This window comes from Anarrhichthys ocellatus, unplaced genomic scaffold (assembly GCF_004355925.1).
Source record: "Anarrhichthys ocellatus isolate YVR2014 unplaced genomic scaffold, GSC_Weel_1.0 scaffold19, whole genome shotgun sequence".
Taxonomy (NCBI): Eukaryota; Metazoa; Chordata; class Actinopteri; order Perciformes; family Anarhichadidae; genus Anarrhichthys; species Anarrhichthys ocellatus.
This window is the reverse complement of record NW_022280049.1, coordinates 2,163,936-2,189,485: the sequence shown is the minus strand read 5'-3', so window position 1 is coordinate 2,189,485 and position 25,550 is coordinate 2,163,936. Positions and strand designations below refer to the sequence as shown.

Here is a 25,550-nt window from a genome sequence, read left to right as displayed (position 1 = left end):
CATTGAATTTCATGGAGACGGCATATGTGCATACTTTAAAGACTAATGCCAATATGATGACCAAGGACTTCACGGGAATCATCCCATGCGTGGGATGGGGTTGGATTATTCAGGACTGCAGGACGAGGGTCTGGGAAACTTGTTAGTGAGCACAAACAAAACACAAAACCAAATCACTTTTCCATAGAACAAAACAATAAATGGTTTACCCACCACTTTCAATGACAATTCAGTTCTGATGCAGCAATGGAGCGTGCCCACTTGCTAGAGATAACAATCTTCACCTTTACCAACTCACAAAGCTCTGTAGTTGTTTATTATCTAGGATATATATATATATATATATATATATACACACACATATACATATATATATATATATATATATATATATATATATACACACACACACACACACACAATTAAAATACAAAAAATAATAATTAAAGTGCTTTCTACTGACTCAAACACACAATCTCTGAGAGAATGGTATTGATACAGCCTGTTTGACAGTTAAAAATCACTTATTTTCTGGTTGGCTGTGTTCATCAGTGCGTGAGGGATAAAGACCAACAGATGTAAGGCATGATTGCAATCAAACGGTTAACTGAGAGAGCACACCTGTGTCATGGGAAACGTCACACATACGTGCATACTTACAGTGGCAGTTAGGTGTAACCGGTTCAGGGGTTATCAAACGCAAAGCCCGCCATCGGTCACGTTCATATACTAACACACCCGTGAGCCCTCGGCACCTTCACAGCAGATATAATAGTTGACATCTGTGTCAGAAATGTGTTGTGTACACTAAAGGGATGTTTTATTCTACTAGTTTACCATTTCTCCTCCTTGTTAGACACTGATTATTAGACAATGCTGATCGGACCAGAAAAAGCTTCTGATTTAACTTTTAAGACATACTTAGCAGAACAGTCTATATTATACATGATTAATTTAATGGAACTCCAAGTGTTCAGCCTTGGCAGGGAAATCCAAAATGATGGAAGTTAAGCAGTTTGATTTCATGAAACATCTTTTTAAGGTGCGTAATGCGTCAACATCACTCAAAACCATTTCTGAACTGATCCAATGGCCCCGCCCCTTAAAGACCGGACGCCGCTGAAAACAGACGTCGGGATAAAAGCTGGTTAATAGGGGGAAAAAAAAAGATACTAGTCGGTACTATGGAGGTAAACTTCTCCGGTGCTCATTCCACATCATCTGAAGAACTGGCATGACGTTCACAAAGCACCACTTTCTGTTTTACAGGACACAGTCATCATCTTGCAGCATTTCAGCTGAGTGGGTATAAAAATATAGACATTTGAGACCCTGAATATATGTTCATATGTGATTTTTCTGCAACAAAAACAAAACACAATTTACAGCTGTCCCACTCAGTGTACACACTGCCTTTTTTTTTCTTTTTAGTCTTCGCCCCCATCTAAAATATGTTCTTGCATTACCCCTGGGGGAGGAGGTTTACACCCATGACGACACAGAACACACAACGGCAATTATAATGTTGCCGTCTTCATTAACAGCGTCACTTCTTTGTTAATACACTAAAATGACCTCTGGGTGTGTGACACAGATGTACTCGGGAAAGAGGAGTGTGTTTGTGTGCGCGGCGGCATTACATCAGCATGTCTTTGTGATGCCTGGCTATGTGCTGGCTCTTCTCCGAGGGCCTCCTAAAGCCCTTGGTGCAGTAGTCGCAGCGGTGGGGGTAGTCCTTCGTGTGAATGGAGATGACGTGGCGTTTGAAGCCAGAAGCGTCCGTACTGTTATACTCACAATACTGGCACTGATAAACCTTTCTACCGCTGTGCGTCTTCATGTGCTTCTTCAGCTCAGCGGGCTGCCGGAAGCCTCGCCGGCAACGCTTGCACTTGAAGGGGAGGTCCTTCGTATGCAAGGACAGGATGTGGCGACTCAAAGTGAAGGTGTCGGGAGCGTTGAAGTTACAATGGCGGCACTGGTGAATCTTGTTGCCCTTGTGTGTCTCCGCGTGTTTCTTCAACTCCGAAGGCCGGTGAAAGCCTTTCTCACACACGTCGCACTGGTGGGGGAAGTCCTTGGTGTGAACGGAGATGATGTGCCGCTTCAGGTCACTGGAGTTGGTGCTCTTGTGCTCACAGTGTGGACACTGGTGGGTCTTGTGGCCTTGCACCATCTCTATGTGACGCTGGAGTTCCCGTGCGTCGGCGTAGGCTTGCGGACAGTGACTGCACTTGAAAGGCAGATCCGCGCCGTGCTTGCTCTTTATGTGAGTCTTAAGGTTGGACTGATCCGCACAGCGGAACTCGCAGTGCGGGCAGTGGTAGGGCTTCTCTCCCGTGTGGGTCCGCATGTGCTTCTTCAGCTCCGACGGGTGGCGGAAGCCTTTGGCGCACTCGACGCACACGTGTGCAAAGTTCTTGCTGTGCACGGCCAGCAGGTGACGGTTGAGCAGGCCTTGTTCCGCCGTCTCATAATCGCAGTACTTGCAGTGGTGCAGTTTGGGCTCCCGGTCCTTGACGATGAGCTTGTCGGAGCCCAAGGGGCTGGACTCGTGGTAGCGCCGCGCGTACTCGCTGTATTCTGGAGAGCGCTCATTGCTGTGATTCAGCAGCTTGTGACTCTCCAAGTGGTTATGGAAACTGACCTTCTTGTTGGTGGTAAAGTCGCAGTCCGTACACTGGTACTTCTTTTTAAGCAGGTGGTTCGGGTGGTTCTTCATGTGGCATTTGAGGAAGCCTCTTGAGCGAAACTTCTTTCCACATAAGTGGCAGGGGTAGACCGTCAGAGGCAAACCGTCTGGTCCAATTATAACAGCTGGAAGAGATGGTTGGAAATGCTGTTAACCTTTCAAAATTGTTTAAATTATCAAATCATACAGATTTTATCATCCAAGAATTGTACGCTGTTCATACCAGTCTGAGACTGTCGGATTTCTCCTTTCTTCTTTTTCTTAGGTTTGGGTTTGAGGGCACGGTTTGCACCCAGCCCCTCTCGGATTTGAAGAAATGGCGTAGCAGCTCCATTCCTCACCCGATCAATGGTATTACCTGCACAGACAGTTTAGATTTCATTATTTCATTACACTTTATGCCACTACCATGTTACATACATGTTTATTATCACAAGCTGTGGCATTTACTGTACTAACTGTCCAGACAGACAAAAACATTGTTGTTGAGTAAGTCATCTGAGTAAGCCTCCTCTTACTGATCTCCTTTCAACAGTCAAAGACTGAAGGTTGATGCCTTATTACAGCCACACAACCCGTCTGACATACTGGACTAAAAGCTGTGAACATACTAATGTCATCATCGTCATCCTCATCGCTGTCGTCCTCATCGTCCTCTTCTTCTTTTGGATGGTTCTTGACTGCCATGTAGACCATCTTGTCACGGCCAACTCCCAGTCTGCCCGACGATGCAGCTTCCAGGTCAGGGTGGCCATTCTGGTAATCGTCCTCCGTTATTACCTCTGTTCCACCTGCAAAGAGAGAGAAAAAAAAGACAATTGAATCGAAGCCACGAGCTACATTCAGTTTAACGCATTAGTTGCCTCCGGTCTGAATGGGTTAACAGGGAGGTATCTACTTGATTTTAATTGATTAAACTTAAAGCCACTTGCCTAAATCGTCGTCCGCTTCAGCTTTGAAAATGTAGACTTTGATGACCTCAGAGCCGTCCTCCTCTTTACACTCCTTGTCTTCCAACACCTCAGTGCTGATCTCCAGGGGAGTGTCTCCTATGTCCAGCTTCTCTCCCACCTCATCCACTAAAACAACACAAATAGCCATAGTTATCAAAAATCAGCAAAAACCAAACAAAACATGGCATTGCATAAGAAGAACGTTTATTGATACAAGTTCCCATATGGCAAGCTGTCTTACAGGAGATCATGAGGTAATCCTCAGAGCTGCTTCTTGCATCATCCTCCTCGTCTGTCTGCAGGCTAACAGCCTCAGCTGGCAGCTGTTGGTGGATTATAGTCTCGGAGTTGGCCTCCGTCACCATCAAGCCCTCGGACACAAGCTGGTGGTCCAGAGTGTTGTCCTGGTGCTCAGACAGTAGCTCCGCCACAAACACCTGGTCTGGCATGTCGTGGTGGTTCGAGCCCTGGATGAGGTCTGAAGTTAAGACATGATGATGATGATGATGATGGTGGTGATGGTGGTCCAGATCTTCCTCTATTGCGACCTCTGTGCCCAGGATGTTCTCAGGCATGATCACACAGTGTTCCGAGGACACCATGTCTTCAGTGGTAATTTCATGGGCTTCCACCCCCTGAGACTGCAGACTTTCGACGTCTACCTCCAGGCCTTCGACAACCTCAGCTTCCAAACCCTCCACTTCCACCTCCTCCTCAAGGCCCTCGATAACGTGAGCTTCCATGTCCTCAACATCTACCTCAGTTTCCAGGCCCTCCACCATATGCGCCTCCAGACCCTCCACTTCCACCTCATCATCTAGGCCCTCGACAACCTGAGCCTCCAGCTCGACCACATGCGTATGTAGCCCGTCCACCACTTCTGCCTCCAAGCAGTCGACATCTGAATGTAAGCTCTCCACCACCTCGGTCTCCAGTTCCTCGACCACCTCTGTCTCTAGGCCTTGAACCACATGAGTCTCTAGGCCTTCCACCTCGAGCTCGTGCTCCAGGAGGATGCCCTCGTCCGTCATCACATCGGAGAGAAGCATACCTTCGGGCACAGACACCACAATGTGCTCGCCATCGATGTGAGCCAGACCCCCCATTCCTGCAACTGTAAACACAAGACACAGAGAGAGGTGCATGACAAAGCGTTAAAAAAAAAAACAAAGTGACAAGAAAAGCTAAAAACTGTTTTTGCACATTCTAGGTACAGCGAACATATCAGAGTATCGCCTTCTTGTTGTTGGTATGCTGTGAAAATGTCACACTGACCTTTTTATGTCACTGTGTCTTTATTATTTTGGTAGAAGATTAAGCTAAATGGCATTTACACTGTCAAATTGGCAGCTGTGACACAAACAACCTGACTAGTAAGTGTAGGGAAATGGTCTCTTATCATGGTATACAGTAATTACATGCTTTTAGGGAATTACAGTTTCTATATTTATAACCTGTAATGCTTTAGCTTGTACTTTTACTTGTGGGGTATCTTGGATTACATTTTGCATGCCGAGATTATTGGTTCACCTTGTCCTATTTGACCACCTACCAAAGTCTTGCATGATCATAGCGTGGGGCATCTTCAGCTCCTGAGTGTGCAGCTCCAACACCCCTCCTCCTTGATCCATGTCTTTAATCTGGGAAAATACTGAAAATTACAGTGTACACTGAGTTAACTGTTTTCTTGAACTTTGCACTCAGACTGCAGACTGCACTCAGACTTTGTAATGTGCATTACTAAAAATGAAAGTGAAAGCACCATCTAACAAGGCAAAGTTAATACATACCTTCACATTTGATGACAAAACCCTTAGAATACAACCAATAGGATATTTGATGCGCTTCCTTCCATCAAGGTAAAGTAATCAATCCCTCTGACAAAGAAAACAAACAAACAATTAGTACTCTGGTGCATTTTGGTGTTGTTAGAAGAGAGAGAAAATAGGTAATGAGTTAGTTAGTGATGCTTAAGTGTCATAAAAACATTACAACACACAACATTTCCATATGGGCTCAGGTTTATAATAAGGACACTGGAGCCACTACAAATAATGGCCTCTGGTTGAGAAACGTTCAAACACAAGGCAGAAAAACTGAGAACGGGGGCAGTTGTGTTGTTGACCACTGGCTCCATCCATTGCTTATCAAGAGTACTACAGGCGGCTTCAACCCGAGGACATATAGCCACCCATACACCTGGAGCTGGTTGAGCCTGATGGCTGCAACCCAGCCGGGACAAAGGGCTGTCCTGCTCAGTGTGCAGAAGGAACACTGAGCAGCGGCTCTGATTGCTCCTAAAAGATGAGTCCTGGTTGCTTTCACGAGAGGAAGTGCATTGTCGTCACATGACTGCTCAAAATTAGCCAAATATATGTAGCGTTAGTTCCTGCAAAGACCTGCAGTTACGATGTGGGTCCCCGACTTCCACGGATATATGTCATATTGGGATATAAACTAATACGGTGCTGCCGCTTGTGTCGTTTAAAAACAGTATCGTACTCTGGACTCCGCATGAAACTACACATGCTCGGAGTTTATGGCCGCCAGTGAAAGTACCGCAGACGTTATGCAATGCATACTGAGGCGGCTACCGCCCTCCACCCACCAGAGCTAACTAGCAACCAAGCTAGGGCTGTTCCCCTGAGCGCCATTTTGTTTTAGCATACATGCTAATTCAAGGAATGCAACAACCGATCTTATTTAGCCGTTGAAATCTCAAGTACACACAACGTCACCGTACTAATAAATGCATTAGCACCAGCAACAACCACATATGCCTTGTGCGATCATGTTTTTGCATGCCGCTCTGATCTGCGCGACGACGGCCGTCCGATCGGCTAGCTAGCCTGCTAAGCTAGGTGAAGCCGCTTGTGCCGCATTATCTTCCATGTTTTTCCAAAAGGCTGAAAGAGGCCCGCTACGGCCGACTGGGCCCTTGCGTCTTATTCCACATGCCTTTCTAACCGACTCAAATTAATTTTACCTGATAGCGTCGTCTTCTGACTCTATCGGTGTTTCTCCCCCTTCTCAGTTTTGTCTGTTATTGTTTTGGTTTATTTTTGACGGTAAGCTAAGTGCGGCCTGCAGTTTAGGATCCCCGGGCACCCTTTGCTAGGCCTCGGCCAATCAGCTTGCTTCCTGACAAGCAGAGGGAGGGCGGGGGGCAGACAATGCGTGGCCTCGTTTACCGCTGATCCCTTACTATTTGCGTCATGCATAAAAGAGCAGAGTTACATTAACAGATACGTTCTCATAATGGGAACATATATACGCCCGGTTGTGATGCACGGGATTTAAACATAACATCAAGAATTATATCTATATTTTTAATGTGGTTGCAGACTGCACTCAGACTTTGTATGCACGGTTGAGGCCTGTGGGCCATTTTGTCACAAGGGGTGGGTAGTCGAGATCTCATTTGTGAGGCGTTTGGTGGTGCACACAGGAAACATCCGGGAGATGCTGATGGTACTGCTGCAGCAGATGGATTGCAGTGTGACTAAACAGACCTCGATTTAACATGCATGGATAATAAGAACCAGAAATGGTGCAATTATAGTTTCAGGGTAGACTTTATTATTCATTTGCATTACAGCTCCTAATTGTCAGAAGCACTCTGCATGAGGGTGCATAGCTGTCTTAAGGCACAAGGCCTTAGTGCATAAACATGTTCTTTATTACAGTGGTATCCAAAAGCATACTCAACCAAATATTGATATGCAGTAAAAATGCAGTACCATAACAGTACCTTTATTGATTCAAGATTCGTCTGGTATTAGAAAGAGTTTTGCAGCTGAAATGCGCCTTGGCACAAACCATATTTTCATTTTTTTATTTTTTTTTAAAATGATCTATAAGGGCAGTGTGATTTACAGGAGTTGCATTGCTGTGTCAGCAAAGAGCAAAACACAAATCTAAAGATAATTACACAATAAACCAATCAAACATTCATAACTTCACACAGATCATATTGCAGTTACATGATGATAAGGATACAAAAACAAAACCGAGCATGCAACATTCAGCACCTTGATCGAGGAGGAATGCACAGAAAATGAACAAACCACCTATAACTTAATTTAAATTTTCTTCATATCAATTACAGCAAGAGAACAGTGATACAACCCATATTCCAGCAGTTTTTTCATAATTACCATAGAAAAATAAGTAAAATTGACACAGACAAATCTTCTGGAAGCTCAGAGTTGGTCTATATCACAAGTGGAGTGTGCATGTGTGCCTTCCCGTCTGCCTACACATCCTCTGTGTGTGGGTTGACAATGTTTCATGCGAGGGAAAGAGACGAGTCTCGGCTGCGAATCCAGTGCAGCCCGGCGCTCCAGTCTGAAATGGGGACCGAAAGGTTGTACGACACGTGTGGACACAGTGGCTGTGTTCCTCGAGGGTACTATGAGAGGTAAAGGGAAGAGGTCAGGTGAGGGTTGCAGCAGTGGACAATCCTTCATCACCGGCCGGGCTCAGTAACAACCATCTTTCCAGGATTCATCTGACATTTTAGTCATGCCAAAAGACCTGTCAATAAAACAGAGTTAGTCTTCATTCAAGAGCCCAAGTATCAGATTGTGATGATCTGAATAGAAACAAATGTACCATTATTGAATGGACATTTTCCTCAATTTCGCAACATTCCTTCATAGTTTTTAATTTAAGCACTCACCTCCGTGGGGGCTGTGAGAGTTTACTCCTGGTAGACGCCTGTCCTCGACCCACGGCAGCCCTCCCTGCCCCAGTGGAGCCTCTCCCGGGTATGTAGGCTCCGCCATTGGCAGAGCCTAGTGACTGGACCCTGCGGCCCCCGCCTGCCGACGACGCTTGGACAACAGGCAGACCTCTGGAAGGCTGACGACCAGCTGCCATGGAGCCCACAGGAGTCACAGCTTTAACTGGAGTCCGCAGGGAGAGAGGTGACTGGCCGCTGCCACGCAGTCGACTAGAAGCCATACCTTGAGTGGAAGAAAGGCACAGTGGTATAACAGAATCTCAACCAGCTATTTCTTTCAGACAAATCAAATGCATGTTGTTGATACAGTATATACAAAAGATACATATGCTGTAGTTGAAATCCAAACCCTGTGTGTGGCATGTAAGAGTTGGAGGTAAGCCTGGGAGGAGCAGCACCGGCATATCAAGGATACATTGGGAGGAAAGTCGTGGAACAATCATGTAGCAGGTGAGTGAACGGACGGTTAACTGTTCATTACCTGGGGTATGTCAGGGAAGGAGGGCAGAATATGGGATGGTTTATGGAACTCCGAGGTACTTGTGAGCGATATATAGTACGAGTTTGTTATAGATGACATGACTTGTTAGGGTTGGACGGTAAAGGTTAGATCGATACTTTGATGTATCAGATCAATAGATTTTTTTTTTGTTCAACATTTATGTTTAGGAATTTTTTACATGTGAAAAACATGAGCAGAGCAACTTTTTGTGTTTGTGTATGTATTTAATAATGTTTCCATCTTGTTTATTGCATGAGACTTGTAAGCACATGCCATCTGTTGGTAAACATCAAACATTTTTTGTTGACAATAGCCTTCAGCAAACTTTTAATTTGTATTTATTATGTCACTGAGTTTTCTTTTTAGTTTTCTGTTTACTCACCAAGTCTCAACGCTAACATTTGCAAAGCCAATTTTCTCAAAATGTTCTCAAAGTTTGTTTGCTAGCAGTCTTAACAGCCTTTGTCAGTGCACTGCTACATTTCTTGGCGCATTACTACCATCATTAGTTTAGTGGAATAATGTGAAACCATTGCCTAGTATATTTATCGTGTCACCCATGTGCAAGATATAAGAAAACTGGGGACCTCCTCATGAAGACAACTTCTCCATAGTGTCTAGTAGTGGTCACATATTCCACAGGGTATCATTAAGACGATTATTGTTCAAAACTGTGGTCATGCAGAGCTTCGAGAAGGTAAGGTGGTAGGATAGAAGTGACAATACAAAGGGCTATATGCAAGGCAAAGGAAGGTGCCATTATTTTGGAGAAATGGTGCGGACCAGGTGAAGAGGGTAGGGTTACCTGTGGAGGGGGAGTGAGTCAGGTGGGACATGCGGTTGCCGGAGCTCTGGAGGTTAGCCTCCATGCTGCGACTGTTTCTGACTGCCTCCAGGGAACGTAGGCTGGTGCGGGGGGCCAGATTAGGCATGCTGTGCCTCAACTCCTCTGGAACCACACATACAATACACATTTAGCAACAACAGTATGTGCGTCATCACAGCTTTGGTCCAACAAGAATCTGTGATGGTCCCCTCTGATCTTCTCGACGTAGGGTATACATGCTGAATTATTGGCTATAGCCTACCCTCGCTCTTGGCAAATTGAATCAGCTCTGCACTGGGGCCCTGGAGAGATCGTCTGGGTGCTCTTGTGCGTGGAGCCCCGAGTCGGCTGCTGTATTCCTGACCGTGATTGGAGGTGGAGGGGGACAAGCACCGGGGTGAGCCTAACGGCGAAGGGGTGAAGCGATGTCGTCGCTGGGGCATGGAGCAAAACTCGTCCTCTTCGTCCTCCAGGCTGTAACTGTCAAACTCCTGATCGCTGTAGGTGCCGCCCCGGCGCAGGGATTGTAGCGAGGCCGTGGAGCTGCGGCGTGATGCGGATGCTGAGCTGGAGGCAAAATCCTGCCTCAGACCTGACACCAGAATTATAAAGTTAAAAAACGACATATGCACGGGCAGCCGTGGAATTTAGAATTGGGAAACACAATGAGCATGTGCACAACCCTTCCACTCACTCTCTTCCTGCAGGCGAGCCATGATCTGGACATCAGTGAGATCCTGCAGCTTATAGCCCATAGAGATGGAGTCATCGGATGTGCTGAGCTCGCTATCTATGGAGGACTGCGAGCTCAGGGCAGAGCGCACGGTGGGGAAACCTGTGAAAAGACAATGGGCGCGCTGTATTAAACAAGCTTCACCTCACTAATCAAAGCAGATACTGAAATAATGGCCATGTGGTCTGTTTGAACAAATAAATGCCCGGGGAACGAACTGCAGAAAAAAACCATTAACCAAGACCGGTATTATAATGGCTGCAGGGCTCTCCAGACAACAAATAAAACATGGATATAGCCTGGCATGTTTTGCCTCCATTGTGCATAACAATGGCGCCAGGTTAAAACCTGTACAACACGGCACAGCCAAGGGATTGTATCAAAGAACAATAACTAGCTTTCAAACCAAGATTGCCTAACGGAAAAAAAACATCAGCCGCCAAAAAACAACAGATTTGATACGAGGCCTAAGTAAGGTTTATATATATAAATAAAGACATACACATAACACTTTAATAATATGCTTGTTTTAACGTACTCTTATTTGTTTGTTTACCAAATTTTATTGTAAATGTTGATATTTTCTATTTTAAAATTATGTCATATTGCACTGTGTTTTACTGTTAGGCCAAATCCCTTGTATGTGTAACGTACTTGACAATAAACAGTTTCTGATTCAGATTTTTCTGATGAATATAGACGAATCACATTTGTTTAAATGAACACGTCTCTCCACCGGACTTCACTCTTCAAGCAGCATTAGTCTAGAAAGGACCGTCTATACCGATGATGCCCAGAAACGCTAAATGCCAAGTTCCCCTGCCGGGCGTGTCTGTCCGACGCAGGCCTAACTCTCACACAAATGGGAAATGACATCACCATCCAGGGGCATTTGGTTATGTAAAAAGTCTGGGATTAGATAGGGTCACCACCCACAAGCCAAGCATTTACAAGTTCATGCAAAGATTTGTTATTTACAGGGAATTCATAACAACATCAGCATTGTTGGTCTCTGCACAAAGTGCCAGGCAATGTGAGGAACAACGAAAAGTGCAAAGTAACTGTAACAATCACTACAAAGTCAACATCACCAGCAGAACACATTTCACACAGGTCAGCACTGCCAAAGTATACCAGTGATACAGATGTGTTGTTGGTGGTGCATTCACGTGTATACTATCAGCAACCTTTGTCATGCAGGAAGCACATTTGCCCTTTCATGACATCTGTATTCACTTATTTTATTATTTCTTTCCTAATTTCCCTGCTGTTCAATGGACCGTAATGGAGTCTGTGATACAAGGCTCCAGTAATAAAATGAATGCTTAAAGTCTGCATGGTAAAAGTAGAAAATCAATCTAACTTATAGTTGTTGTTTTTAAGAGTGCAGTATACTTGGCACACAGTAAACTGGGTAAAACATGCAAAAAGGCCAGAATAGTCCAAAAATGACCATTCAGATCCCGAGGGAACACATTGTTACGCTTTAGTGCACACACGCATATCAAGTGACCTACATCCTTACAGTAACTGCAGTCAATCCCACTGTTGTGTTGAGCAGAAAAGGAGGAGCACAGTGTGTTAATGTCATGCCATACCTGAGCTGCCACAGGTTAGTAGGGATTTGTTAGTTGATTTGTGGTACCCAGGAGAGATCAGGCCTGAGCCGGTCGAGCCTGCCTCTGCTGATGGGCTACTGTACATGCTCCTCCATCGAGACGCTGCAGGGAACAGGAGAGGAGCGGTTAGATAGAAGATCATACACACCTTAAAAAGAGAGAGAGAGAGGACGTGCTTTAATGTATTGTTTGGGTTCTAAGGGGAATTTTGTTTTACGTGAAACTGTTCACGACCAAGACTCCCTGGAAGAAGAAGAAGAGATCTTGTGTCTCAATAGGACCGTCCTGGCTAAATAAAGGACAATATGAAGATAAATAAATACAAAGCACATCATACATAATAAAAGTATGGTTGGTAATTAAATTACATTAAGGGCCCCATTTTTAGTGGAAAGCGGTAGGTCTTGGGCGCACAAACTGTGTGCATCTGCTCTTTTGGTTCTTGTAGGTGCAGAAGCGTAAAAGAGTCACAACAGCTGAGCCGATGACAGCCACACATGACGACAACAGGCCAACAGGAAGAGTCGGACCTCCGGGAAATCGTGTTGTTGTCTAGATGCTGTGAACACACGGCACCTCATAACTGCAGCCAGAGGTAGATGTGTCGTACGTTTAACTGTTAATTAGGATATAAATACATCAAATTCCTTCACTAAACAATTATTTGTATGATTTCACCAATCCAACACTGTTTCAAGTCATAATTGTACTGTATTTCATGTGGAAATCAAATAAGACATGAGCTTTAAAAAAGGTAAAGAGCTCCAGTTATCCGATGTCTCCCACATAAATAGACAGAAGACAGAGTTATAACCGACCAGTCTGATTTGCGGAGAGGTGGGTGTTTATTTTTTAGCAGCCTGGTGTCATTTGCATGTGATCTAATTAAGTAGAAACAAAGCATGGCAGTGTGTAATAGCATCAATCAGACTGAGCTGACCCAGGGGGGGGGGGAGTAATCCAACCCAGCCCATGATTCATGTAGTCAGTCAGCCCTGGTGTGAATAGCTCTGTTGTTCCGGTTCTGCAGTGTACAGGAAGTCGGCGCTGCGAGCCGGGTAAATAATATATGGGGCCTGTTGGATCAGTCAGGCACTTCTGTCCACACGCTCGGGCTTTGTCATGCAACTAAAACAAACACTGTGCACACAGTAGAGGTGAGCAGTAAATAAGAGGACAGCATTTCACAGAGGTAGGTAAGACCTTCACCCTGCACTGAGTTAGGAGTCTTAATCTTGATTTAGGCCAACCACCTCTGACAGATTGTTAATGAATAAAAAAGCAGCATAATAAATACTTGGTTCACACACTTCAAAGAGTTTAATGCAAACATGTTTGTGTTTACATACTCTGGTCCAAGCGGCTGATCAGGGTCCGGCAAGCTAATTCTGTCTCGGGGCTGCGTTGGTCAAGAGCCTGCCGACACCACTTCAACGGAGACTCTGGGCCTTGATTGTCTACTTGCTTTTTTGGAGACACATACAACCTGTAGAGAAGAGGCAGACAGGAAGAAAACAAACCATTACCAAGGGAAATGGGAGCAATGAGGCGAAGCAAAAGGGGGACCAGGAGAGGAATACAGAGATGGAAAGGGTCGGGAAAAGGCCGATCAGTAAGCCTAATCTACTTCTTATTAAACAAGCTTGTCAAGATGGAGATTAGTGTGAATTATTGGCCTATAAGGTATGCACTTAATAGCATTGAGCATGCCGTGCACACGGTAAGAATGTTCTTCACCATGCACAACATAGGATAGGCGTGACTGACCACAAGCAGGATTAACTCCCAACCCTTGAATGAGACACTGTGAAGCAGCAAATAAGGCTGGTTTGTTTACTTTAAAGTGATGATGTAATCAGATCAAACAGGGAGCGAGCAAACACTTTATGTAATACATCCTTATCACGGCCTCAGCCATGGTTCTCAAACATGACAATCACACATTCGCCTCATTTAAATGCGCCGAACATCTCGAGCTTCACTCCGTCATGACGGGCCACAGTCAGGTGGACAAATCTGAAAAGACGTGGAAATTTCAAATCTAGAGTTATTTTTGGAAATAGCAGCCAGAAAAAATCACGTCAACGCACGACCAGCCACAGTCGGTTTTCATGCAGCCACACAATGTCGAAATGTGGAACTGTGATGTGTGCGGCGTTGCCCCAGTGAGAGCAAACAGACATCAGGTTCACCACAAAGCTTTGAAGTGGCAGTCACACGGGCTGATCCCTTTTAAATTGGACACACAAAAGGCCCGGACTGACAATCAACTACAGATCATCTTCCCATCGGGCAAACACAAAAGCACCCATTTCCCACTGGAATGAGCAACAACACAGAGAGCAATATTCAGGTCACGCATCCTGCCAGAGAGAACAGTTTCTGTGTGTGTGTGTTTGATTTCTTCTAAATCAAAATTATAAAAATATACCAAACCACAATTGCTTTTATAATATAACATAAAAAATAAGTAGAGCAGCATCGGTGGATCCGTTTCTGTATGTCTCATACTTTTACAGTTCTTCTACATAATAGTTTCAAACGAACCCTATAGTAGTGATCGTATAGTCATCATAAAACGTGTGTTCTCGCTTTCATTATGAAACCAAGCCGGGTCCCATCTGTGTCGAACCACAGCCAGGAGCAGCATCACAGAGGCAGGGTCATTTTCCGTAAGTGATAAAAAAAAACATCCGACTCTAATCAAGTCTTGGAACTATAATTAACGGCGCAGATACTCCCACAACAGCAGCTCCACCAGTTGCTCTGAGCTCCGGTGAGAGAGGGGGGGGGGGGCTCGGATCACATGCTGTGCAATCCCACTCAAAGCAGTTTAGCCATGCGGCAGCATCCAGCCCAGAGCAGATCAGATTATGTCGCCGTTAGGATTACAGGATTTTTTGGCCATGATAACCTCCCAAAGCACATACGGTATGGCTAATGATGTGAAACTGAAAATAAGTTGACTGTTAAGCTGCTAAAGTAACCATCAGGCACACAATATGGGACACGCACAGCATAAACAAACATGTCTAGACTGAACTCTGGCATGATGTAAACATGGATTATTAGTAATTAACCCTCTATAACTGGTCATTTTGGTAATATTCTGCCAATTAAAACTGGAGGAAATGAACAAAGGCCATATTGTTTTAAAAAACAACAACATTTTATAAGCTTCAACCTGACCGGCATTCAGGAATGAACTAATGCAGAAGTTGATCTTTAGTACATTGTGTAACAAGGGTTAGTGAATGGAGCTCTATGCCGGGCCAACAATAACAACACATATTACTACAATTATTTCTGAAATAGCTTTTCTTCTTGAAACAGCTTGATAGAACACTTCTGGTACCTAAATTATGTTAATTCATGCTGACACAAACAAAACCAGAGACGATCCGGCTGCAACACAAAATCGGGCCATCTTCAAACTTGGCTCAACTACACACCCGTACGGTTTTACGACTGCATTTGCACAGTTTTGACGTTAATGTGGTGACAAAATCTGTCCAGAGAAATAGAAACACCTGGCAAAGTACTGGAAAACTCTTCTGTGGTTCTTCTGCTTTAGTGGGAGTCTCCTGGACCACATCCTGCCACGATGACACACCCACACAGAGACTCACAGGGTGAAAAAAATACCAGCACCTTTGTGTTCATCATTACCTGCCAAACAGGTCGCACATCGGTCGCGCCTGTTGTTTACCTCAGTCAGACAGCTCAGAGTCAATTTTAAGGGACGACCAACAGCCTCTCACTTTGTTAGGCACGTCAACTGCGTCTGAACCGATTCCCTCCGGCGGGCTGCCCATTTCTTTTACCGCCTCCTTGTCGGTCCGGTGTCTTTCTTCTCTCTCTTTTCTCCATCACGGACACAATTTCCTCCTGATTACAGTTAATATTCAGAGCTAGTGCTCAAAATGTTTGCCACAGTTAAGCAAAGCTCTGAAAGTAAAAGAAAAGATTCTGTGGATAAGGAGGGAAAAAAAAAGAAAGTGGTTTCTGTCTCGGCCATGAATTAACTCTAATTTTAAATCCAAATAACCTACTGCTGCTACGGAACATAGTCACATCCTGTGGGGGAGTCGAAAAGAAGGTCGAAAGGAAAGAGCACAAGTGACTCATGTGGCTCTTCTACCTATACACACTTAAAATATGGCATCGCTGTGGCCTGTGCTGCCAGAAGTCTACTTCCCCTGAAGGTAACTCTTATGCTCTGCTACACATCATGGATTTGACTCGCTCTCTCTCTCACATCTGCAAATGTTAAGATCCCGCACACCGATCAGTCCAGTACCGATATCTTGGGATAACCCAAACAGGTGGGCTAGAGGGAGAAGACATAACAAGAGGCCAGAGACAAGCAGTTCAGACATCAAAACATACCAACTGTCCTCGTCCTCCACGTCTGCACACTCATCCTCCAGATCTAGGACGTCCACTTCATCCAGTGCAGTTTGGTCCGCCCCCGAGTCGCTCTCCGCAAGTGTCTCCGACTCATAACTTTCCAGAGAGGGGCTCTCTGAGGTCTGCAGGGACTGTGCCGCTCCGTTGCTGCAGGTCAAGTTGAGAAAACCCCCACACGGACCCTGGTCCTCCTCTTCATCCTCTTCCTCCAGCCTGTTGGCCATGGGCAGAGGGGACATGTCTTCAAAGCTGCTGCTGCTGTCCTGAGTGGGCGACAGCTCAAAGTCTGTTGTGCTCAGCTCGCCACCGTGCTCCAATCTGAGGTGGGAGTTGGTCACCTCCTCGCAAGTCAGCCTCTCGTTGACATACACAGCGTCTGTGAGGTTGCTGTTGCTGCCGGCTCCTCTGTGGACGATGGTCTTGCTCCCCCTGTTGCGCAGGGTCTCGTTCTGGACCTCCAACCTACGAACGAGCTCCTGCAGCTTTCGTACCTCCTCCAGCCCCCCCCCTGCCAGGTCCGGACCCCCCTCTTCTTCCTCCCCGCACCCAGGCGTGGAGCTCTCCAGGGGGCCAGTGGGACTGCCATTGTCAGCCTGGGGGACCACACTGGCACTGTCCGGGACCACCATGCTCCTTCTCTATTGGGAGGAAGAGTAGGATTATAATTTACATCATGACAACACACAACAGGTCTTCATATTAACACATTAGCCCAAGCTTGTGCAAAACTCACGTTATGTTGCTGACTACACCTTTAGGGAATAGGCACTATCATCGGGGCAACACAACAGCAACTTAACACATAGTTACAAATATATAATATATAAGTAACATGAATAAATATTCTTTAGCTACTTCACTCACATGCAGAGCTTTGGACGTAAGTCACACGGACTAGCTCTGGTATCAATGCGCCACTTGAACAGTACATTAACGAACGTGAGTCGATTTCAGGCAACAATCATTTTACATGTATTTACATGACGCCGAACACTTTTTGTCTTCAACTGCAATGACCGTTGCAAGAAGCTAAGCTACAAGAGGAAGATGTGTACACCACCACATCTAACCCCGAGCTGTGAACTTGCAGCAGCTATATCGTAGTATATCGAGACATTTGAGCACTCAGGTTAATGTTAGCTCGGCTAGCATGCTAACAGCAAATACAACCGTACCGGTGAGTGAGCCGTCTTGTTCCAGTCGTCCCCAGCGAGCTTGATGACTAAGCTTGCCCGACACTCAAGAGCTCAAACTCCGCGGTGCACCAGCGACCGCATGAATGAAGCAGCTAATTACGACCACCTGAAATGGTCCTCACCTAGGCAATGATTGTCAATACAGCGGAATACATCTCAGTTAGCTAGTCCATGTTTTCTTGATGCCAGAGCATCACTAATAGCGTTCATCGTATCGCTCACAGCTAACGTTAACTAGCTTGTTGATGGACTTTAGTTAGCCCAATGAATCGACCAGCAGCGGAAGCGCTCGCCCCTCCCCCTATGGAGTTTAGCTGGTATTTGGCGCCCCCTATGTGAGAGAAGTAGTACTGCAATGTAATTTGTTGTAATATATACTGTAGCCGGTAGGTGTCGCTGTTTACATAATTCTATCAGTAAAATTGTATCTGCAGTGATTAGTGACACTGAAGAATGAGAAAGAATGATAGCCCGGGACACCGTTTCTTAGGAAAAGGCATTGCTGTTGAGTTTTAATTAACTATTAATACTGTATCCACCCCATTATACTGGAGTACACATAGCAAGTGTCTCCAGACACTGAAAATAGATCCTAAATACTACTTGAGTTAACTGAGAAAATGTTTTTCCGTTTCCACAAACAAAAAGAAAAGGACATTTCAAATGCAGTAACTGTGTTATAACATTAAAAAACAGACAATTCTCACCGCGTTTCTGGTCATTTACGTTCTTTCAGCTATTTGAGGACGATGATCACCTCATAATTTCATAGCTTGATAAGACCTACTAGACTTACTTACAAAATGTCTTCACTTTACTGCATCGGTGCATAGAAAAACGCAGGATTGTGAAATTGCAAAAGAATATAAACTACTAAGTTGTGGTATGAATGCAGCAAAAGTGTGACTTGTTTTGCAATGGTAGTTTGCTCAAATATGTCTTCATGATGAAAAGATTATTTGTTGGACAAGGGTATTTTAAGGAAGTAGTGATGCCAGTAAAAGTATCTGTAAAACTTGTTTTGCGAGAGACAATAATCATGTGCAGTTGACGTTGCGACAATTGAAAACAGCAGGCAATAAAAATGTAGGTCAGTAAACAACCAGTAACCCTGTGAGAATGCAATGCTACAGCATAAATCACAAATACAAGTTTGGGTTTTTCAGTATATGGCTCGAGAATGATTTTTAAGGATGCTGAATAACGTCATAAGTTAATGTCTACCTCCTATCATTTCATCTCTCTCTTCTGGTGCTGCAACGTCTAGTCTGTTGTCAGTGCACAGACATGTCTGATCCTGAAAGACCATGGGAAAAGAAAACTACATGCAGATGATCCGTTTTTGCAGATTCATGAAAGCTATCATTTCCTTTAATTTATTTTTCATGATCTTAACAGGCTTCCTTTCAACAGAAGGGAAATTGTAAATCTGCATTAGTCTCTAATTTTGGTAACGTAATTCTAACCAAAGACAATTAGAAGGGATAAAGTAAGTCTTCACTCTAGTGCCTGCATGCTGTTGTATGAGCATGTTTCAACAGGCTTGTGGAAAAATGGAAAAGCACAGCCTGCACCACCTTAAGCAATCCACATAGTATGAAAATGTGATGCATCCCCAAAGCAAGTTCATACTGCAAAGATACAAGAATCATGTAAACATTTTGCAATGACATGCCTTTTAAAAGAGTATAAATGCGACACCCCTGCTTATTAAAACTCAACGTTTCAACATAAAAAATATTTCATGGCAATGTGGAATGTGTAGCAGCTGAAGCGGATCCACTCCCTTTTCTTTTCTTGCAGGCTTAGACCTGTTGTAATTCCAGATAAAGGTTTTGACTGAGAACGGTTGACTCAACCATTCGAAATTCAGTTTAAATATACGTTGCTCATGTGCAGCCAAGGCAAACCGACTATGCATGCTCAAACAAGTCAGTTTTATTATTCAAAAATAAAACACTTTCATTGATGACCCTTTTCTACTCAGCAAACATGGTCAAGTAACAGGAGAGCGAGTCAATTTCTATAAATTTTTGTTACTGTTAAAACAGACTTTTGCTCATAATGGTGAAACACTCAGATTGTATTCTAAAACCTATTGGACTGTATTTAGTTTATATCGTTCCCTATTGTGAACACAATATTGTTCCACCGAGTACTCTACATGAACAGGTACAGCGCACCCAAACTGCCCCAACTTTCCTTTCTGACCACTTGAGGGAAAATTTGCAGATTTTCAACAAGCTTTGTATAATTACAATGTGGGTAGTATTAACAGATTAACTTCCCTCCATGTTACGAGCACCCAGAGTTCACAGCAGTACTCCCGTCAGTCGACGTGACTTTCGGGTTGTTCAAACTACAGACTGTACTTCCACTTTTTTTTGTATGCCTGCATGAAGAGCGAGGGGCATAGTGTAGCCCAATGCTGGAATCGGACATTCAGGCCTGGCCTACTTAGAATATGAGCCAGAATACAGTGCGGAGAAATTACAGCATGTGGAAGAGGCCTAGAGTCAAGCTGTGGGCCTCTAACGCATAGACAGCACAGTTTTATGAAAGTACCATATTTTCAGCAGTGAAATACTTGAAAGTATACCCGAGCTTTAAATATTAATATTTTCATTTGAAAATTATTTAGACAATGTCCAGCGCTTACATCAGTTCAAAATCAGTTTGAAATACAACTCACATTTGATGCATCCATTTTTATTATGAAAAAAAAATAATCATCTTATGCGTTCCCTCTCAGAACATTTTCTGAATGTTAACATTTACAAGCATACTCATGGCATTGCTAACAATGTAATATCATACATGGCTTTCCATTAATACAATCATTTATGATTCCTCTCGTTTTAGAAAATAATATTGCTCAGCTCTTTCTAAACTGCACAGAAAGAACAAACATCTACATAAGATTACAGACAGATGTTCCCCAAAGCGTCAGCCCTAACACCATTTCTAATAAACCATGGCGGCACAGAAAACAGGCAAAGGCGGATATGATTAACAAGATTACGATTTAGAGGAGCAGGACAGAGAGCTGAATCATGACCGTTGCGCTTGTTACTTTCTCGCTTTCTTCTCTGCCTTCTCCGCTTCAATTTCTGTGTGATCACAAGAGAGAGAGACAGATGAGGTGGTCAACCTATAACAGAGTCTGGACATCAAAGATTAGTCCTCAACTGTTGGCAGGACAAGTAAACTAATCAATATAGCACTGTGTTTAAACATTAGCAACCTTGGAAGAGAAACAGAATCTCTAAATCAAAGCGGCACAGATACAATACACGTTAGTGTCTAGCACGGGGCAAGCTCCAAAAACACTGGATCCTCCCATAATGCAACTCAATAACATCTTGTATTAGCTAAATGCCAACTTTGTGATAAATTTGTAGTCATTAAGCCTAACTCACTACTCCAGATGGCATCTGTTGTGCTCCCAGTAGACCACACAACACCAAAAAAATACCCTGTCTGTATATACAATATTTAAATTCTTTAGTTATAGTTACTGTGGATGTTGTACTTCTTTACTTAGTTGATATACTGTTTATTACTTATTACTCTTTACTCTGCATCTTGTGTGCACCGTCCACTTTGCTGCTGTGAATTTCCCCACTGCGGGACTAATAAAGGATTATCTTATCTTATCTTATGACTATGGTGTCATCAGATTAAGACAGGTCCCTTTGGAGCCACAGAGGACAGCAGACCATTGTTTTCACAGGCGGTCTAGTAATGTATAGTAAATGCAGAATGTGTCAAGGTGTGGCACAGGATTGAAAATCACATTTGAAATGAACAAAGACATGATTTCAGTAAAATAGGAGAAGAAATAAATCAGTTTAAGGCTCAGAAAACGCTGACATGCACCAGCTGATTCAGTGCTTTGGTGCCTCCCCACTGACATAACGGTCAGGGCTGTTTGCCTCACTTTAAGTCTTCCTGCTGCTTCATGTCAGGTCAGCATTAAGCAGCACAAGAACAAGCTCCCAGGAAGTTGGTCATGTATCCGAACAAGGAGCTGAAGGAACCCGATCAAGGGCGGATCAGATAGATTTGAAACACCTACCTTCTTTAGTTGGAAGAGCGATCTTTTCTTTTGTTTCAGCCTTCTTCAGCTTGCACGCATTAAACCCCTCCAACTCCGTATTGAGTGGCTCCTTCATGCATTTCTAATGTAAAAAAAAGAGACGGAGAGAGCAACAAAAAATAAGATTGAAATCAAAACAGATTTTTAAAATTAACATGATCAAAAGTTAAGAGAATGTACGAGAAAGAAATAACAATCCCATCATCACTCAGTGCAGTATGAAATCAAGCTCCACCTCAGTTTAAAAAGAAAGTACTGGGCTGAACTCTGGCTGTAAGCCAGTCACAGGAAACAACACGTACCTACTCTATGACCTACTGGCTCACGATGAACAAAGAGCTCGTATGTGGTGTCATGTTATTTACAGGTATTCAGTTACATGCGTACGGGGATTAGAGGGAAACCTACCGTATTGAACATTGATCTGCATTTATGTGTGGTCGTTGACTGGAAATGCCAATTTTATTCATATAAACTTAAACCTTTAGGTGCTTTGTAGACTATTAGCAGGATTTTGAAGGCGATTATTGTCCCCGGAGCCAATGACGTGATTTCAGTGCAGCGTCAATTTCTATGATGCACGTGTTCCAATATTTCTATCCATTTTATCCCCTCTGTAACGTGTCTGAGTTTTTTGAATAAAATAATAAAATGCATTATTATTCAGTACAGGAGTAATCTGTTCAAGTTTTAGAGTATGTGTAAGGACTAATCTGGAGCCGTCCTACTGACTGTTTGGATAATCCTGTAAACAGAGCGATACAGTAGCATCAGCATCCAAAAATACCTGGGCTTGCACACTGCATTTTAGTGACAGTGATGCCAAGTGTGAATACATTTCCTGTCTGACTTTTAGGTTCAACTACGAATAGATCAGTCTCATCGGTGCTCAGCTGTATATACAACGTTTCTGAACATCCAGAAATCAGAATCATTAAGAAAGTGAACACGTTTGTTAACAGGCCTGAGATCGGAGGACAGGGATATCTACAACGGTGTGTTATCAGCATATGAAGTGGACGATATATTGTGTTTCTTTGCGATAATACCAAGCAGGAGTACGTGCAAAAGAGATTAGGAAAATATTAAATGCACACCGGGGCCAAAGAAGCAAACCACAAGCAAGTAAGAGCATAGTTTGAAAAGATATGCTCCAGTTTTACAGAGAAATGCGTCAGCATGGGGCAAAGAGTTTCATGAGAACATAACCCGTTTCTAGAAGATGTAAGAGAAAAGACAGACACTATTGTTTTTGCTTGCAACACTACACCGTTGAGAAAGTTGAGTAGGTACTTACCTCTTCGATGGCTATCTTCTCTTGCGCAATTACTGTGTGATCACAAGAGAGACAAAGGTGAGGCGACCAATCAATAACTGAGCCGTAGGTTCATCAACTTTAATCAAAGATCAGTCCTGATTTGTTTGTCAGGACAAGAAAACAAATTGATATAGTACTATGTATAGACATGATCATCCTGTAGTAATAAATGTAATACCCCAACTCTGATGTACACAACACAGAACCCTGATCTAAAGCGCCTGTGTCAAATATTCTAGCTGGTGTGTACCGACCGCAGTGCAAATAGTTAGAGAGATACTGCACTACGATCTGTGATTCTTTTGTAGTCTTCAAGTCTAACCTGTTTTTCCTGATGACATCAGATTTAGACAGCTCGCTTCAGAGCCAAAGATGATATTATCACGTCAGCATTAAGCAGAACAAGAACAAGCTCCCAGGAAGTTGGTCGTGTATCTGAACAAGGAGCTGAAGGAACCTGGATCAAGGGCGGAGCGGATTGATTTTAAACACCTACCTTCTGGAGTTGGAAGAGGGTTCTTCTCTTGCGTTTCAGCCTTCTTGAGCGTGCACGCCTTAAACTCGTCCAACTCCGAATTCAGTGTATCTTTCATGCATTTCTAATGGGAAAAGTGGGAGACGGAGGGAGCAACAAAATGATTGAAAGCAAAAAGCAGATTTAAAAAAAAAAAAAAAAAAAAAAAAGTTAACATGGCATGATAATATGTTAAGAGAAAGATTAAACACACAATCTCATCACTCCAGATGCAGCATGAAATCAAGCTCTACCTCAGTTTAAAAAGAGTACTGGGCTGAAAATATACAAACCTACTTTATGAAGCAAACCGCAGGTAGCCAAAAGTACATTTGGAAAATGATATGCTTTAGTTTTGCGATGAAAGTGAACATGCATGGGGAAAGAAACTTCCAGAACATATAAGTCTAAAGCAAGATGATCATGATTTATGCTCAGATCCTGCTTGTAAAACTACAGAGTTGAGAAATTCACAGACACCAAGAAGGAAGCGGAGATGATGGACAAGACTCCTAATTGGAGGAAGAGCAGGTAACAGAGCAGGACTGAATCAGAGGAATAATGGCAGGTACTTACCTCTTCGATGGCTATCTTCTCTTGCTTGATTACTGTGTGATCACAAGAGAGACAAAGGTAAGGTGAGGTGACCAATCAATAACTGAGCCGTAGGTTCATCAACTTTAATCAAAGATCAGTCCTGATTTGTTTGTCAGGACAAGAAAACAAATTGATATAGTACTCTGTATAGACATGATCATCCTGTAGTAATAAATGTAATACCCCAACTCTGATGTACACAACACAGAACCCTGATCTAAAGCGTCTGTGTCAAATATTCTAGCTGGTGTGTACCGACCGCAGTGCAAATAGTTAGAGAGATACTGCACTACGATCTGTGATTCTTTTGTAGTCTTCAAGTCTAACCCGTTTTTCCTGATGACATCAGATTTAGACAGCTCCAAAGATGATATTATCACTGCGTTCCAGATGGCACACTTTTATATACGTACATACGGCAGCTTCCCTTACAAAGTATGTACCGTTGAATACAGTACGCATTCGATTGGGACTACTTTGTCATAGAATTATATCTTAAGCTTTGACTCTGTCATACATCCACAGTGCAGAGGATTGTGGCTCAGAATAGCCAGAAAAGTATGCAGACTTGCATACTGAAAAATGCACCCGGATGAATTAGGACATCCTGGTATTTTTGGGATACTGTATGTGACAGACTAAATAGTATGGGTATTGGGAAGCCACAGTATATAAATAGTGTTCACAAGTTGTATAGTAATCTTCATGACAACTTAACTTTGTGTAAAATCTATCAAGTGCCCCTTTAATGTAATGTCTGAATATTACTTCAGCAGCAATGTACAACACGAGACCATGTAATTAAATGTAGACTGTGTCAAGGTGTGGCCCTGGAGTAAAAATCAAAGATTTCAGTAAAATAATTACAATTTCATAAGAAACATTTAAAACAAAGCAGGTTCCTCCTTCCACTACAACATAGCTCTCCTGAGGAACAAATAAAATCACAGTTTAAGGCTCAGAAAAAGCTGACATGCACCAGCAGTTCCACCTGATTCAGTGCGTTGGTGCCTCCCCACTGACATAACGGTCAGGGCCGTTCGCCTCACTTTAAGTCTTCCTGCTGCTTCATGTCAGGTCAGCATTAAGCAGAACAAGCTCCCAGGAAGTTGGTCGTGTATCTGAACAAGGAGCTGAAGGAACCTGGATCAAGGGCGGAGCGGATTGATTTTAAACACCTACCTTCTGGAGTTGGAAGAGGGTTCTTCTCTTGTGTTTCAGCCTTCTTGAGCGTGCACGCCTTAAACTCGTCCAACTCCGAATTCAGTGTATCTTTCATGCATTTCTAATGGGAAAAGTGGGAGACGGAGAGAGCAACAAAATGATTGAAAGCAAAAAAAAACAAAA

The 25,550-nt window shown here is 43.6% G+C and overlaps 2 protein-coding genes across 3 annotated transcripts; both read right to left on the bottom strand.

Moving 5' to 3' along the window:
- Positions 1–1,029: 1,029 nt before the first annotated feature.
- Positions 1,030–6,785, bottom strand: znf711 (zinc finger protein 711). The gene is made up of 8 exons (XM_031858203.1): positions 6,632–6,785; positions 5,436–5,522; positions 5,198–5,296; positions 3,887–4,759; positions 3,625–3,771; positions 3,304–3,483; positions 2,916–3,050; positions 1,030–2,817 (listed from the first exon to the last, which is right to left on the bottom strand). The coding sequence occupies exons 3-8, from the start codon at positions 5,274–5,276 to the stop codon at positions 1,637–1,639; spliced, it is 2,595 nt and encodes an 864-aa protein (XP_031714063.1). The 5' UTR covers positions 5,277–5,296; positions 5,436–5,522; positions 6,632–6,785; the 3' UTR covers positions 1,030–1,636.
- A 416-nt stretch (positions 6,786–7,201) lies between these two features.
- Positions 7,202–20,278, bottom strand: LOC116389306 (SLAIN motif-containing protein-like). 2 transcript variants are annotated; one of them, XM_031857918.1, is made up of 9 exons: positions 17,655–20,278; positions 16,459–17,117; positions 13,419–13,555; positions 12,049–12,171; positions 10,412–10,552; positions 9,980–10,309; positions 9,697–9,840; positions 8,327–8,612; positions 7,202–8,181 (listed from the first exon to the last, which is right to left on the bottom strand). In XM_031857918.1, exons 2-9 carry the CDS (start codon positions 17,106–17,108, stop codon positions 8,127–8,129), a joined length of 1,866 nt encoding a protein of 621 aa, XP_031713778.1. In that variant the 5' UTR covers positions 17,109–17,117; positions 17,655–20,278; the 3' UTR covers positions 7,202–8,126. The 2 variants fall into 2 exon arrangements, with proteins under 2 accessions (XP_031713778.1, XP_031713779.1); XM_031857919.1 differs by lacking the exon at positions 12,049–12,171.
- Between the last annotated feature and the right edge of the window lie 5,272 nt (positions 20,279–25,550).

Coding starts and splice junctions, on each gene's coding strand:
- LOC116389306 (XM_031857918.1), bottom strand. CDS start 17,108: ATGGTGGTCCCGGACAGTGCCAGTGTGGTCCCCCAGGCTGACAATGGC. Junction 12,172..13,418: donor GATCAGCCGCTTGGACCAGA/GTATGTAAACAC, acceptor TGTTCCCTGCAG/CGTCTCGATGGAGGAGCATG. Junction 10,553..12,048: donor ACTAACCTGTGGCAGCTCAG/GTATGGCATGAC, acceptor GTCTTTTCACAG/GTTTCCCCACCGTGCGCTCT.
- znf711 (XM_031858203.1), bottom strand. CDS start 5,276: ATGGATCAAGGAGGAGGGGTGTTGGAGCTGCACACTCAGGAGCTGAAG. Junction 4,760..5,197: donor TATGATCATGCAAGACTTTG/GTAGGTGGTCAA, acceptor TTGTGTTTACAG/TTGCAGGAATGGGGGGTCTG. Junction 2,818..2,915: donor AATCCGACAGTCTCAGACTG/GTATGAACAGCG, acceptor CATCTCTTCCAG/CTGTTATAATTGGACCAGAC.